Source organism: Pelobates fuscus, chromosome 10, assembly GCF_036172605.1.
Source record: "Pelobates fuscus isolate aPelFus1 chromosome 10, aPelFus1.pri, whole genome shotgun sequence".
Classification (NCBI taxonomy): Eukaryota; Metazoa; Chordata; class Amphibia; order Anura; family Pelobatidae; genus Pelobates; species Pelobates fuscus.
The window spans coordinates 137,915,792-137,930,693 of NC_086326.1; the positions used below are offsets into that span (position 1 = coordinate 137,915,792).

General features: G+C 42.9%; 1 protein-coding gene across 2 annotated transcripts in view; it reads right to left on the minus strand.

Annotated features, from left to right (window-relative positions):
• The window catches only part of WAPL (WAPL cohesin release factor), a 78,226-nt gene that overhangs the window by 49,105 nt on the left and 14,219 nt on the right, over window positions 1-14,902 (minus strand). For both annotated transcript variants that reach the window (XM_063433607.1, XM_063433606.1), the window contains exons 3-4: window positions 13,574-14,656; window positions 1,708-1,817 (exon numbers count right to left, since the gene is read on the minus strand). In XM_063433607.1, the coding sequence (XP_063289677.1) occupies window positions 1,708-1,817; window positions 13,574-14,656 (1,193 nt within the window). The remainder of the gene's footprint in view (window positions 1-1,707; window positions 1,818-13,573; window positions 14,657-14,902) is intronic.

A 14,902-nucleotide genomic window follows, 5' to 3' on the forward strand; every position in this document is an offset into this window, starting at 1 on the left:
TGGGATTTCAAGTGGGCAGTGGTGGGTTCTGCAAAAAGAAAAAAACCACAATGGACCTCGATGACCATGGACCAATGCCAGCAGGGGAGATCCTTTCATCTCACCTGCCAGGCCATGCAGAGCAAGCCTTTCTGAAAGCCCATTCGGGCTGGTGAGGAAGGACCTGGGAGGCTCTGTGTTCCTCCTGTGAGCAGGCTGGTCGGAGAATCAGCCTGCAGCCGCAGGAGATGCTGGCAAACGTGAACATGCCACCACTGGATCACCATGGCTTGCAGCATTATGTCTCCCCACCCTGGTAAAAGGTAAGAAGAAGGGAGGGGGAGACAAGAAGATATATTTTCACATCTCACACCAGAGACACACCCACCCACCCACCCGAGAGAGAGAGAAGCACCCCCACCCACCAGAGAGAGAGAGAAGCACCCCCACCCACCAGAGAGAGAGAGAAGCACCCCCACCAACCAGAGAGAGAGAGAAGCACCCCCACCCACCAGAGAGAGAGAGAAGCACCCCCACCCACCAGAGAGAGAGAAGCACCCCCACCCACCAGAGAGAGAGAGAAGCACCCCCACCCACCAGAGAGAGAGAGAAGCACCCCCACCCACCAGAGAGAGAGAGAAGCACCCCCACCCACCAGAGAGAGAGAGAAGCACCCCCACCCACCAGAGAGAGAGAGAAGCACCCCCACCCACCAGAGAGAGAGAGAAGCACCCCCACCCACCAGAGAGAGAGAGAAGCACCCCCACCCACCAGAGAGAGAGAAGCACACCCACCCACCAGAGAGAGAGAAGCACACCCACCCACCAGAGAGAGAGAAGCACACCCACCCACCAGAGAGAGAGAAGCACACCCACCCACCAGAGAGAGAGAAGCACACCCACCAGAGAGAGAGAAGCACACCCACCCACCAGAGAGAGAGAAGCACACCCACCCACCAGAGAGAGAGAAGCACACCCACCCACCAGAGAGAGAGACACACACACACACACACCCACACACAAAAAGTAGAATAGAAAATAAAATAAAAATGAAAGGTAAATTTAAGTACATTAAAAAAAAAAAAATTAAATTGCACGTAATTGCACGTAATTAAATCTTACCATCAACAAAGACACAAAAGTGGGCAGTAGGTATTAAAAGGTGCTGTAGACAATAACATATGCTTCCCCAAACCTGTGCTTTGGGAAGTTGTGATTAATGCAGATCATTGGACAGCCAAAAAAATCTATATTAAAATAAATGTAGCGTTCAAATCTACAAGTAGTTTTTCCTTCGCTATCTTTCCTGAAGATGACAGCCTTGTAAGCTGAAAATTCTAAGTTTATTTTAGCAGTTATGGGGAGAGAAATGAGGAAGAGCTATAAGCACAACCAAGTACACTACAGAGATTCTTTCAGATGGTAGAAGAAGCCTGCACAGCCCTGTATAGTGTGAATATTTTACATATCCAACTTCTACAAATCGTTTAGAGAAGCTAAAATCACTCAGATCTGAAAGTTAGTGCAGCATGTGAAACTGTGATGATGCTTCAAGTGGCCCTTTAATGTTACAGCTCTAAAGTAACATTGGTGTCATGCACAGTATATGATTGGATGCCCCAGCTCCCACAGATTGCAAAGGTTAAAGTGCAGAGAAATAGGACTTTGATGCTTGCATTTCCTTAAGCAGCACTAATGACATCATTGTACCAAAACCATTTTAATTTACCCTTTTTGGTCCACTGAAAATCTTTCGGGCACCATCTTTACTTTTCTCTGCTGGTCTGCTGGCTGGCTTTTTGAACACTTCAGGAACTGCAAACATATCATCTTGGAACTCTAGGAAGTCATAAGAAAATTATTTCGATTTGGTGAAAAATTAACTTTATACTTGGATTAACAAATCAGACTTGTTTTTATTACAAGATAAAAAGCATCTAATTATTTTAGCATTTTTAGACGTTTGTTGAACAAATTCCCTAAAGTAAATGAAAGTCAAGCAATTTCCAAAATTTTTTTTTTGCTAGAAGGCGTGTGCACGTTCTATCCCCAACTAGACCCACAGGTGCTTAATTTCATCCGGTAAGACAAAGGGTAGACACATTCCTATAAAAGAGCCAGGAATAAAAGGGGAATCAGATATACCGTATATACTCGAGTATAAGCCGACCCGAATATAAGCCGAGGCCCCTAATTTTATCCCAAAAAACTGGGAAAACTTATTGACTCGAGTATAAGACTAGGGTGGGAAATGCAGCAGCTACTGGTAAATTTCTAAATAAAATTAGATCCTAAAAAAAATATATTAATTGAATATTTATTTACAGTGTGTGTATAATGAATGCAGTGTGTGCTTATGTGTGTGTGTATGAGTGCAGCGTGTGTGTATGAGTGCAGTGTGTGTATGAGTGCAGTGTGTGTGTGTATGAGTGCAGTGTGTGTGTGCATGAATGCAGTGTGTGTGTGCATGAATGCAGTGTGTGAATGCAGTGTGTGCAGGGCCGGTGCAAGGATATTTGCCGCCGTAGGCAAAACATTTTTTGCCGCCCCCTCCCCCCCCCATATGTCCTGACTTCCCCTCCTCCTCCCTCAGTGGTCCTTACCTCCCCACCCCCGTGTTCCTTCACTCCCCCCCCCAGTGGTCCTGACTCACCCCTCCCCTAGTGGTCCTTACCCTCCCCTCCCCTAGTGGTCCTTACTTCCCCCTCCCCTCCCATAGTGGTCCTTATCCCACCCCCTCCCCTCCCATAGTGGTCCTTATCCCACCCCCTCCCTCTCATAGTGGTCCTTATCCCCCTTCTCCCTCCCATAGTGTTCCTTATCCCCCCCCCATCCCTCCCATAGTGGTCCATATACCCCCCCTCCCTCCCATAATGGTCCTTATACCCCCCTCCCTCCCATAGTGGTCCTTATCCCACCCCCTCCCATAGTGGTCCTTATACCCCCCCTCCCTCCCATAGTGGTCCTTATACCCCCCTCCCTCCAATAGTGGTCCTTATCCCCCTCCCTCCCATAGTGGTCCTTATCCCCCCCTCCCTCCCATAGTGGTCCTTATACCCCCCTCCCTCCCATAGTGGTCCTTATCCCCCCCCCTCCCTCCCATAGTGGTCCTTATCCCCCCCCCTCCCTCCCATAGTGGTCCTTATCCCCCCCCTCCCTCCCATAGTGGTCCTTATACCCCCCCTCCCTCCCATAATGGTCCTTATACCCCCCCTCCCTCCCATAGTGGTCCTTATCCCACCCCCTCCCATAGTGGTCCTTATCCCCCCCCCTCCCTCCCATAGTGGTCCTTATCCCCCCCCCCTCCCTCCCATAGTGGTCCTTACCCCCCCCCCCTCCCATAGTGGTCCTTACCCCCCCCCACCTCCCATAGTGGTCCTTATACCCCCCCTCCCTCCCATAGCGGTCCTTATACCCCCCTCCCTCCCATAGTGGTCCTTAACCCACCCCCTCCCTCCCATAGTGGTCCTTATACCCCCCCCCCTCCCATAGTGGTCCTTATACCCCTTTTTTTTTTATTATTAATTTTTTTGTTTATTATTTTATTTATATATTTTTTTTCGTCCCCCCTCCCTGCTTGATATATGGCAGGGAGGGGGGCTCTCCTTCCCTGGTGGTCCAGCATTGGTAGTTCAGTGGGGGGGAGAGGGGGGCTGGCAGAGCTGTACTTACCTTTCCTGCAGCTCCTGTCAGCTCTCTCCTCCTCCGCGCCGTCCGTGCAGCTCCTTCTATCAGCTCACACTGTAAGTCTCGCGAGAGCCGCGGCTCTCGCGAGACTTACACTGGGAGCTGACCGAGGTGCTGAACGGACGGCGCGGAGGAGGAGAGAGCTGACAGGAGCTGCAGGAAAGGTAAGTGCAGCTCTGCCAGCCCCCCTCTCCCCCCAGTCTGTATTATGGCAATGCAAATTGCCATAATACAGACCTTGACTCGAGTATAAGCCGAGTTGGGGTTTTTCAGCCCAAAAAATGGGCTGAAAAACTCGGCTTATACTCGAGTATATACGGTAACTACACTGAAAAGCAGTTCACATTCAGAAAGACATTTTAAGCATTAAAATCACTTCTTATTAATGACAGTTTTAGCGCAGTCTATGGATGTAGATTTGCAAATACCTTACAGCAAATAGGTGATTGGTTAGCACAGGATAAAGTAATACAGAAAGCAAATAAAGTTCATGTAAACAAAGCCCGAGGGGCTAAATGGTATGCATCCCATAAGTGCTTAGTGTAGAAATATCCAAACCACTCATTTTTTATGATTATTTTCTTTTAGGAACTGTACCAGAGGACTAGAGAAAAGCAGACGTGGTGCCTATATTTTAAAAGAATTCAAACGCTCAACCTGGAAACTACAGACATGTAGCTTAATATCTGTGGTTGGGAAATAATTTAAAGGACTCAGTCAGAAAACCCAGTACATTGCAGAATATTATTCACAGTCTTACCTCCCTGCCTTCAGCTGAGCTCTGCATGCAGGGTGTCACCGGGAGGGGTGACATGTAACCTCATTGGTTGGATGGATTTTCCAGATGCAAAGGTGGAAGATGACATGCAGTGACTGGTAGATGTGAATAAGTTACCGGTAAATTACAAGGGCGATACGGATTATCTGAAATATGCCAAATATCGGCTCCAATAATCAGCAGGGACAGAGCAGGAAAGTGGCAGATTAGATTCAATACAGATAAATGTAAAGTCATGTATTTTGGAATAAGGAACCCAAAAGCCACTTATGCATTAAAGGAACACTATAGGGTCAGGAACATAACCCATGTGTTCCTGACCCTACAGTGTTATCACTATCTAGCCTCCCCATCCTTAAAGAGACACTATAGTCACCAGAACAACTACAGCTTAATGTAGTTGTTCTGGTGAGTATAATCATTGCCTTCAGGCATTTCATGCAAACACTCTTTTCAGAGAAAAGGTAGTCTTTACATTGCCCCTAGGGACACCTCCAAGTGGCCATTGGAGGTGCATCCTGGCTCAGTGCTGCACAGTAGGCAGCTCTGCCTTTCAGCGTCTCCACGCTCTGCATGGGGACGTTGAATTTTCCTCATAGAGATGCATAAATTCAATTGCAAACAGGGGAATTTTCCATGCTACAATTGTTTCTCCTGTCACTCTATGATACGAGGGGATGTTATACATCACCCACGAAGTTGCAGAAAATGCCCGATTAGACAATTTTTTACACGCAATTCTGATTTTGTTGTCTATGCACTCAAATGCCCATGTGGCCTTGTGTACGTGGGGCAAACCAGTCAAAAATTTAAAATGAGGTTTTCTAAACACAAGTCCACAGTATGTACTGGATTGACTGATTTGCCCCTTCCTGCACATTTTTTGGAAGCTAGACATGGTGTCTCAACTAAGATTCCAGATTTTGGAACAGATTATGGAATCACCAAGGAGAGGGGATAGGAATAGGAGACTTATTGGATACGAGAACTTGATACATATGCTAAAGGTTTAAATTACGATTATGATTTATCTATGCTCATTTCAGTATTGCTTGCTTTATTCTCCTGTTTTTATTTATTTGTAATTATACGAAATCATTTTTTAAACTATCTTTTCTCTACATTTTCTTCAGGATCCCTTGTAGATATTTGGTGCTAGTTCTTTCGACACCCTAATCTTTCTTATAGCATGGCATGATACTCTGGATCTCTAAGGGACTACTTTGATTTGGAAACACCAAGACTTTTATTGCACTTTAAGTAATGAATTATAAATTTGTTTTGATTACACTTAAGTAATTACACTTTCTAAAATAATATTTTTATATGCTGGTAATTATATTAGTGTTTGATTAATATTTTTTGATTTATAACTTGGTCACTTCCTTTAGAGGCATAATTCTTGAGCAACATGGCGCTTTGTTTATTCAATATTTTTTATATTCTCATTGCTGCACTTGCACTAGTTATACATTATATGTGCACATTGATATTTCTCTGTCTCCTCTGCACTATGCTTAATTCTATAGTGTATAGATACATTTTTTAGACATATGTGTATTATTTAGATTTGTATATTTTTTTATATATCTTTATTGTCCCTTATCTTATATCTTGATCATTGATATGCATCTCATGCCTGCTTATTTTACATGTTTTTTGTGCACTGTGCTGTGATGAATTTTGTATTCACTTGTATTTTTTGCTATAAATATTAGATTTTTTTTATATGTATTTCTATATCCAGTGTGGCTTGTACCCTTCTTTGTGCCCTGTATTGAGATTGATTTTCTTTACTTTTTTTATTTTATTAATTATTTATTTATATTATTATTTTTCTTCTTTTTTAACTTCATTTTAATTTTTTTCTATTATTTATCTTACTTTATTTTTTATCTTTTGTTTCTTTCTATTTCTTTTTTGTTGTTTCCTTCTATTATTTTTATCTAGGTTTTTCTGTTTGTCTGTCTATTTTTTTGTGTTTATGTCCCTTGCTATCTTATCTCTCTCTAGTTTACATTAGCCTTTAATAAATATTATTTCGTCAGATTGCCGTTGGATGCAGTGGCTATGTTCTTTATTGTAATATATTTTGGTCCGTTCGTACGCTGCTTGTGCACACATTTTGAAGTGCCGTTCGTGTGTCTGATCACACGAACGGGTATTATTTTGACATCCTTATCAGCATGCTTTTGCGCACGCTTTGAAGTGCCATTCGTGTGTTTAATCACACGAATGGGTATTAGTTTGACTCTCACGTCGCCCCGTAAGGGGGGGGGGGGGGGGGGGGGGGGCGTTCACTTCTTGCGTTCCATTAGCCCTGCATGCATTCCAAATAACCGGAAATGTATTTATTTTTGTACATGATATTTTTTTTCTTTTCTTTCTATGCTTTGTCTCTCTCCCACCTGGCACCTAGGGGTTAAGTTTTTGATGAGATTATATTACATATATTGTATGATCATGTATATTGTATTCATATATGTATATTTGATATGATCTGTGTATTTTGTGCTAATTGTTGATTCTTATTAACTACTTAAAGGACCACTATAGGCACCCAGACCACTTCAGCTTAATGAAGTGGTCTGGGTGCCAGATCCAGCTAGGATTAACCCTTTTTTTCTGTAAACATAGCAGTTTCAGAGAAACTGCTATGTTTACCCATGGGTTAATCCAGCCTCTAGTGGCTGTCTCATTGACAGCCGCTAGAGGCGCTTCTCACGGTGATTTTCACAGTGAGAAGACGCCAGCGTCCATAGGAAAGCATTGATAATGCTTTCCTATGGACTGGCTGAATGCGCGCGCGGCTCTTGCCGCGCATGCGCATTCAGCCGGTGACGGAAGAAGAGGGAGGGGAGGAGAGGAGAGGAGAGGAGAGGAGGAGAGCTCCCCGCCCGGCGCTGGAGAAAGAGGTAAGTTTAACCCCTTCCTCCCCCTAGAGCCCGGCGGGAGGGGGCAGTATGTTTTCTGGCACTATAGTGGTCCTTTAACCCCTTAAGGACCAAACTTCTGGAATAAAAGGGAATCATGACATGTCACACATGTCGTGTGTCCTTAAGGGGTTAAGTGAATTATTGATTGATCTTTCTTCTAGCACAATTTGCTATAAATACACACACTTATTTGCTCTGTGGTGTTAGCTTGAAAAAGACACCTTGGTGGGTCGAAACGTTGCTGTTCACTTTGTTGCAATAAACCTGCCTACGGCTTTCACATTCAGAGTGCCTGGAATCTTTCTTATTGTCTAAGGCAGGGCTCGACAAATCCCAGGGGCCAGGTCGCCCTGGCACCTAGGATGTCAGCCCTTTAAGCCGGCCGCCTTGGGGAGCATGGAAGCGGCTAGCACGGTAGAATTTCCTCTCTGCTCCCTTACTCTCTGATCAGAGATGGCAGGAGTCAAAATATGATGTTACTCCTGACCCGGCATCAGTACAGTGGTCACCCAGGGAATTAGAGAAGAACTGCAAGATGATTAGAGAGCAGACACACTGGGCGCCAGGGAAAGATCCACTTAGCTCTCCCAAAGGTAGGGAGGCTGAGTGGACATAAATTAAAATGAAGATGCCAATTTATAAGTGTCTGAGAAAGTGTTTATGTACCTGCAGCGCTCCAATCACATGAGAGGTGATCAACTTTAGGATCTTAGCCAAGGATATTGCACATGCGCAGCAAAACACCAGTCATGATCTTTTCATAGAGATGCATTCAATCAATTCGACTATGGGGAACATTCAGAGCCTCTATGCAGAGCATGGAAATGCTGCACACTGTCCAGCACGGAACCAGGATTCTCTAGAGTCCGTCTGAACGGCTGTCACAAAAAGGTGTTATTAGGCAGCAATGTGAACGCTGCCTTGTTACTGAAAAGGCAGTGTTTACACTGAAAAATGTGATGGTACACCAGAACAACTTCATTAAGCTGCATTGGCTCCAATGCCTATAGTGTCCCTTTAACAAAGTTTAAAGGACCTATCTAGGCACCCAGACGACTTCAGCTTAATGAAGTGGTCTGGGTGCCAGGTCCCTCTAGGATTAACCCTTTTTTTTTATAAACATAGCAGTTTCAGAGAAACTGCTATGTTTATAATGAGGGTTAAGCCAGCCTCCAAATCCTCTAGTGGCTGTCTCATTGACAGCCGCTAGAGGCGCTTGCGTGCTTCTCACTGTGAAAATCACAGTGAGAGCACGCAAGCGTCCATAGGAAAGCATTGTAAATGCTTTCCTATGCGACCGGCTGAATGCGAGCGCGGCTCCTGCCGCGCATGCGCATTCAGCCGATGACGTCGCGATCAAGATGGAGAGGAGGAAAGCTCCCCGCCCGGCGCTGGAAAAAGAGGTAAGTTTAACCCCTTCCTCTCTCCAGAGCCCGGCGGGAGGGGGTCCCTGAGGGTGGGGGCACCCTCAGGGTACTCTAGTGCCAGGAAAACGAGTATGTTTTCCTGGCACTAGAGTGGTCCTTTAATTTTCAAGGAGAAAAATGCATTTCTTAATTAAATTTTTTTTTAAAGGATCCTACCTTTTTTAGTTGGATTACTTAGATTCCAAACAAATTTGCCAAGCCCTGTACTAAGGGCATTTTGTGCATAAGAAGGTATTCACGTGATCATAATTTTGCCTCTTTATAAATCAGTGGTAAGCCTCCACCCCGAACATGCAGTGCAATCTTGGATACCAGTTTTAAAGAAAGATATTGCAAAACTAGAAAAAGTGCTACAAATGTAATAAAGGGGATGAAACAGTTCTGGGGGGGGGGGGGGGGGAAGGGCTAGAAAAACATTCTAGCATTTGCTTTCTTAAGAAAAAAAAGGCACCTCTCGAAGGCAATATGATAGCACAAAAATTACACAGGGTGTGTGGAAAAACAGTGATGTGCCAATTTCACTAGAAGGAATATACAACAGACAAGAAGTCACCCATTTTGCAGTAAGGACAATAAAGATGTGGAATTCCCTGCCTGATAAGGTTGTCTTATCAAATTCTATAGATCCATTTTTTTAAAAAGTCTTGGGTGCTTTTGGATAAACAGAATATTCAAGGATATGATGGATATGTATGTGAGCAGGCTGTTGATCCAAGGAGAAATCTGAGTGCCATTATGGAGTCAAGAAGGTAGGCTTTTCCTTTTTGTGGCATAATTGGATATGGTTACAATTGAATTGTTTTCCATTCTTTTGAATGAGCAGCATAAGAGAATGGGTTTCAAGATTTAACATAATGAGACTAAAGTCTTACTTCCAGCCTAGACTACTACTCTGATTGGAGCAGTATTTTGCCATGCATGTGCACCAGCTTTCCAATGATTTCATATGGGGAAGCATTAAATTGAGATCATCAACACTGATGTTACCTGCATAGCAACTTGGAATTCATCTGTTCCTTTGGTCTCTAAGATATGCACTGTATCCAATGAATCTCTATGAGAGGCATTTGGTTGGCTGAGCACAGCGACTGCTGTGCATACCCAGTTGGCCCCAAGTGACTCTCCATGAGAAACTTTGGACTGGACCAGAGATTTGCCTCTAGATAGTACACTAGTCTGAGCAGGGTCATCAACAACCTATTATTTATGTAGCATTTTGTAAAAGCCATTTATTATTAAATTTCACCCTTAAGAGTTTTGTAAAACGCTGTGGAATCAGCACGCCCTATATAAATGATGATAATGATCTTTTTTTTTTAACTTAAGAGCCTGAACCAAAGTTAATTTACTAGCCAGTAAGACTCTATATATCATGGTTTTTAAACGTAAAGATTCATTCTTGCTGATTGTTATAATCTTTTTATTAAAGATAAAGATTTCATAGCTAAATAACTTTACAGATTGAGTTAAGTTATATCTAGAGTAGGGAAAACCCAGAAAAAACAATAGAGGGGAGTTCCACAGTCTTATTGCTGGAAAAACTGAAAACAATTTGAGCATGAAATATGTTATTTTAGAAGGATAATTGAGGTTTATGACTTGGAATTTACATATTTACACTTCCAGTATTTCTAAAAACTATTTAACATGAATACTTTGTTGAAATCATTGCAATCCCTTTACCCTTAAAGGATCACTATAGGGTCAGGAACACAAACATGTATTCCTGACCCTAAAGTGTTAAAACCACCATCTAACCCCCTTGGCCCCTCATGCCTCCATAAATATAGCAAATCCTTACTGTATTCAAGCCTGAAGCTGTAACTCTGCATGCTGTTTGCCTCAGAAAAACAAGCAGTCTGCTGACATCATCAGAAGTGGTAGCATGATCCAATCACAGTGCTTACCCATATAATTGGCTGAGACTGACAAGGAGGCAGATCAGGGGCCTATCCAGCACAATTCAAACGCAGCCCTGGCCAATCAGCATCTCCTCATAGAGCTGAATTGAATCAATGAATCTATGAGGAAAGTTCAGTGTCTGCATGCAGAGTGAGGAGATACTGAATGTTTGGATGCATTTTAGGAAGCCATCACCCAGGAAGGATCTCTAGCAGCCATCTGAGGAGTGGCCAGTGCAGTTATCACTAGGCTGTAATGTTAACACTGCATTTTATCTGAAAAGACAGTGTTTACAGCAAAAAGCCTGAAGGTAATGATTCTACTCACCAGAACAAATTCAATAAGCTGTAGTTGTTCTGGTGAGTATAGTATCCCTTCCCAAGAAAGTCAAGTTCTGGAATACAATTCAAGAAATTACTGGGGATGCAATTCTCAAATAAAAGAAATATGCTGCAAGAAAAATACTTTTAGTTTCATTTGCTTGTGGGCACCATCTTGTTGGTATAGTTTCTTGACTTGTTTCAGTCCAGTCGGTTAGGCCTTAATTAAAAGGTAAAATTCCTCTGAATTCTGAAAATGAAGCCATATTTTAACTATTAGATTATCTAAATTATGACTTGTTTGTTTTAAAGGACCACTCTAGGCACCCAGACCACTTCAGCTTAATGAAGTGGTCTGGGTGCCTGGTCCTTCTAGGTTTAACCCTTTTTTTTAATAAACATAGCAGTTTCACAGAAAATGCTATGTTTATACTGAGGGTTAATCCAGCCTCCAGAGCCTCTAGTGGCCGTCTCATTGACAGCTGCTAGAGGCGCTTGCGTGATTCTCACTGTGAAAATCACAGTGAGAAGATGCCAGCGTCCATAGGAAAGCATTGTAAATGCTTTCCTATGCGACCGGCTGAATGCGCGCGCGGCTCCTGCCGCGCATGCGCATTCAGCCGATGACGTCGCGAGGAAGGAGGAGGAAAGCTCCCCGCCCAGCGCTGGAGAAAGGTAAGTGTTTAACCCCTTCCTCTCTGCAGAGCCCGGCGGGAGGTGTCCCTGAGGGTGGGGGCACCCTCTGGGCACTATAGTGCCAGGAAAACGAGTATGTTTTCCTGGCACTATAGTGGTCCTTTAATGCAGCCTCTCCCCCATCACAGCAAATAAGGTTATTTACTAACTGAGAATTCACAGTGAATCTAAAATTTAAGAGTAGAGTAGCCAAACTGTAAGCAAAGTGGACTTGGAAATTGTCATTTTAGTAAATAACAGTTTTGTTTGCCTGTAATTTGGACACTAATTGGCATTATAACTGGTTCAATAAGATTAAATTGTTATAGTTCCAATAGAGTCCCTTTAAGAGTCGCAGTCATACTGGATATTGTGTAATTAACATGTCTACATTATCAGAGTAAATCTGGGCAACATCACATGTTACGTGCTTTTGTAATGTACGACCTAATAGTGTTCGCTTTACTAACAATTTCTGAAATAGCACTATAGTAAAATGACTTGCATGATGGTTGGGCTATCTTGGGCGATCCCTGCCGCAGCACTCTTGCGCATTATGCTGCCCACAAGCCGCATTACCAGCTACACTCACTGTTCAAGAGGAGTCTGCCCTTCTCTCTGACCACTCTCCGCTCTCTTACAGCTACTTTACTGAGCATATCAGGCTATGCCTGGAAGAAATCTAACAATCTCTGGCTCAAACTTAAAGACCGCAGACTAGCATCACTGCCAGTTTCCATCGGTATTCTGAAAAAACTGAGCCGAAGAGGAGTGGACCCTCTCGGGGGGAATCTACTGTGCTCACTCTCCCTAATGCAATTCGTCCTCCTCTGCCAAGAGCCACCCAAGACAATGTTCTCAAGTATCGACCACGTAAGCCGAAGACCAATAGCCATTGCAGGCACTCACCAGCACTCTCCTGCTGTTCCTATGTTTAATTTATGCAATTTGTACAGCAGTTCAATGAAGGTTCCATATTTATCACAAAGCACATGATGTACCTTGCCATGGAGAAATGTCAGAATAGACAGGGTCTGTTTTGTTTATTTCCCCAAAGTTTAAACTTGGGCAAACGAAGCTGAATATTTGCCAGGGTATGAGTAATGCCCAAGTATATCTTATAAAATAAATCTGATCTACCTTGAATATATCACAATCCTAGACTTATTGGTGACATTAAGATCTGAAGGGGTGGCGATGTATTGCCATTTTAATCATTTATGTATGTAATACAATTATTTCTATTACAGGATTAATGTTTGGACTACCTTCTAAACTCCTGTAGGTAGAGGCCCAGAAAAATAGCTCCAGACGCGATTCACCTTGCTTGGCAGGATAGAAAACCAGTTACAATTCACTGCCATTACAGCTTTTACGCAGAAATGCCTTTTGTTAGCAATGTTCTATTTTTCTTAAATCACTATTCCAAATGTGAAAGCTATACCAAAAACACACATATACAAGTAAACCATTTACAAGCCAGAAATCACATCTGGTAACGCCAATCACATTACGTATCAAGCGGTTTGAGAAAAAATAAAAACAAATTACAAGTTTTCTCAATAGAACCCAGAGACACTTCAGTAATATAAATGCTCATACAATAGATGCATTTTTTAGTATTAATCGCATACTACCTGGGAGGTGGTATTAACAGAGCAGAAAGTGGGGTTACCCTAGGTTTCAGCCTATCAACACGTGTACTGGTGGCACATGACAGACAATGGCGATAACGTGGAAGTGTTAATTCCCAATTATCCACATAACAGCAAGGGTGGGGGGGGCAGTTTCTGGGAACCATAGAGATCTCCAGGTTTTATCAAAGCACTTCTGAGCAGACATAAAACCAAATCAATAAATGTTCACCTACCTAAATGAATAATGGATTGGTTGTCCTGCAAGTTTTCTGTGACACCTGAGCTTTGTTGGATAGGTGAAGTGGGAGCCACGGCCATCTTAGCTTTCTTTTTAGCTTTCCTCTCTTTCAAATGCCAATCGTCCTCATCTTCATCATCACTTTCACTAAGGTCATCAAACCCAAAGTATTTAATTCTATAATTGGACTGGCCACATGATTGGGAGCCTCCTTCCTCGCCACCTCCATCATCTTGATCATCAAAACCAAAAAACTCCAACTTGGCATCTTTTTTGGATTTGGTATTCCCCGGTCGAAATCTTGTAGCTGTCTTAGCAGTTGCCATATCAGCTTTCTTTCGAAGTCGCCCTGCTTCTCCGATGTCTGTAGTTGGTGTTGTGGCAAACTCATCAATACTGCGGTCCATGCTATCCTGTATAGTGACGTTACAGACTGATAAACACGAAGGATGAAGAACTGTGTAATCTCTAGTCCTTCCTGGGGCTCTGGTGGTCCCACTACTAAATCCTCTGCTCACGTGACTTGACTTTTCTGTCTCTGATGTATTATTAGATTTGTAAGATAAGTGACTTGAGTCATCCAAAAGTTTGTCAAAGTTTGATGATCCCTGTGAATGTTTGGCTTTGTTAGACCTACAATATGTCCTACAATTGCCAAGCTTAATACTACCCTGGACAGCCTCTTCACTAAGCTGTTCCTCCCCGGTTTCACTTTGATCATTGTTGGTGCCACCATCATGTTCATTCTTGGATTCTGAATGACTATTTTCATCAGCATTAAACTCCATCTCTTCTGGATTTTCAGTATCAAAATCAACCCATTCATAGAGTGTTGATTTTAATCTCTCTTTTGTGTGCTCCCTCTGTGATGGAGAGTCTGATTCCTTTCCAACTAACAAGTCCCACTCCGCATCAACGTCAAAACTAGAAATTAATGTCTCCATTGGTTTCTTGTTGCTGTCCTCATGCTTTGCTGAAAAACTAGTGAATAGTGTTTCTGCAGACCTCTTGAAATCATTGTCTGCATTCTTTGGGACAGTCCAGCTATTTTTCTCATCAGTAGAACTCTTCAGATTACCTAATGCAAAAAGACAGTACAGGTAAATTACAAATGTGTATATAAATAAAAACAAAAAGACAACCTTAGAAGATTTAAGAGACAGCCATATTTTCTGCCTAAAATAAAAACAAGTCTATATGCTGCTCCCTCCCCCCAAAGTGTTTCCTGCATTTAAGTTATTTGATGTAATCTCCATATTTTGTCTTTCCCTTCATTGTTTTGTCTGTCCCTGAGGAAAATAAAGCAGGCCAAGCAATTTTTATA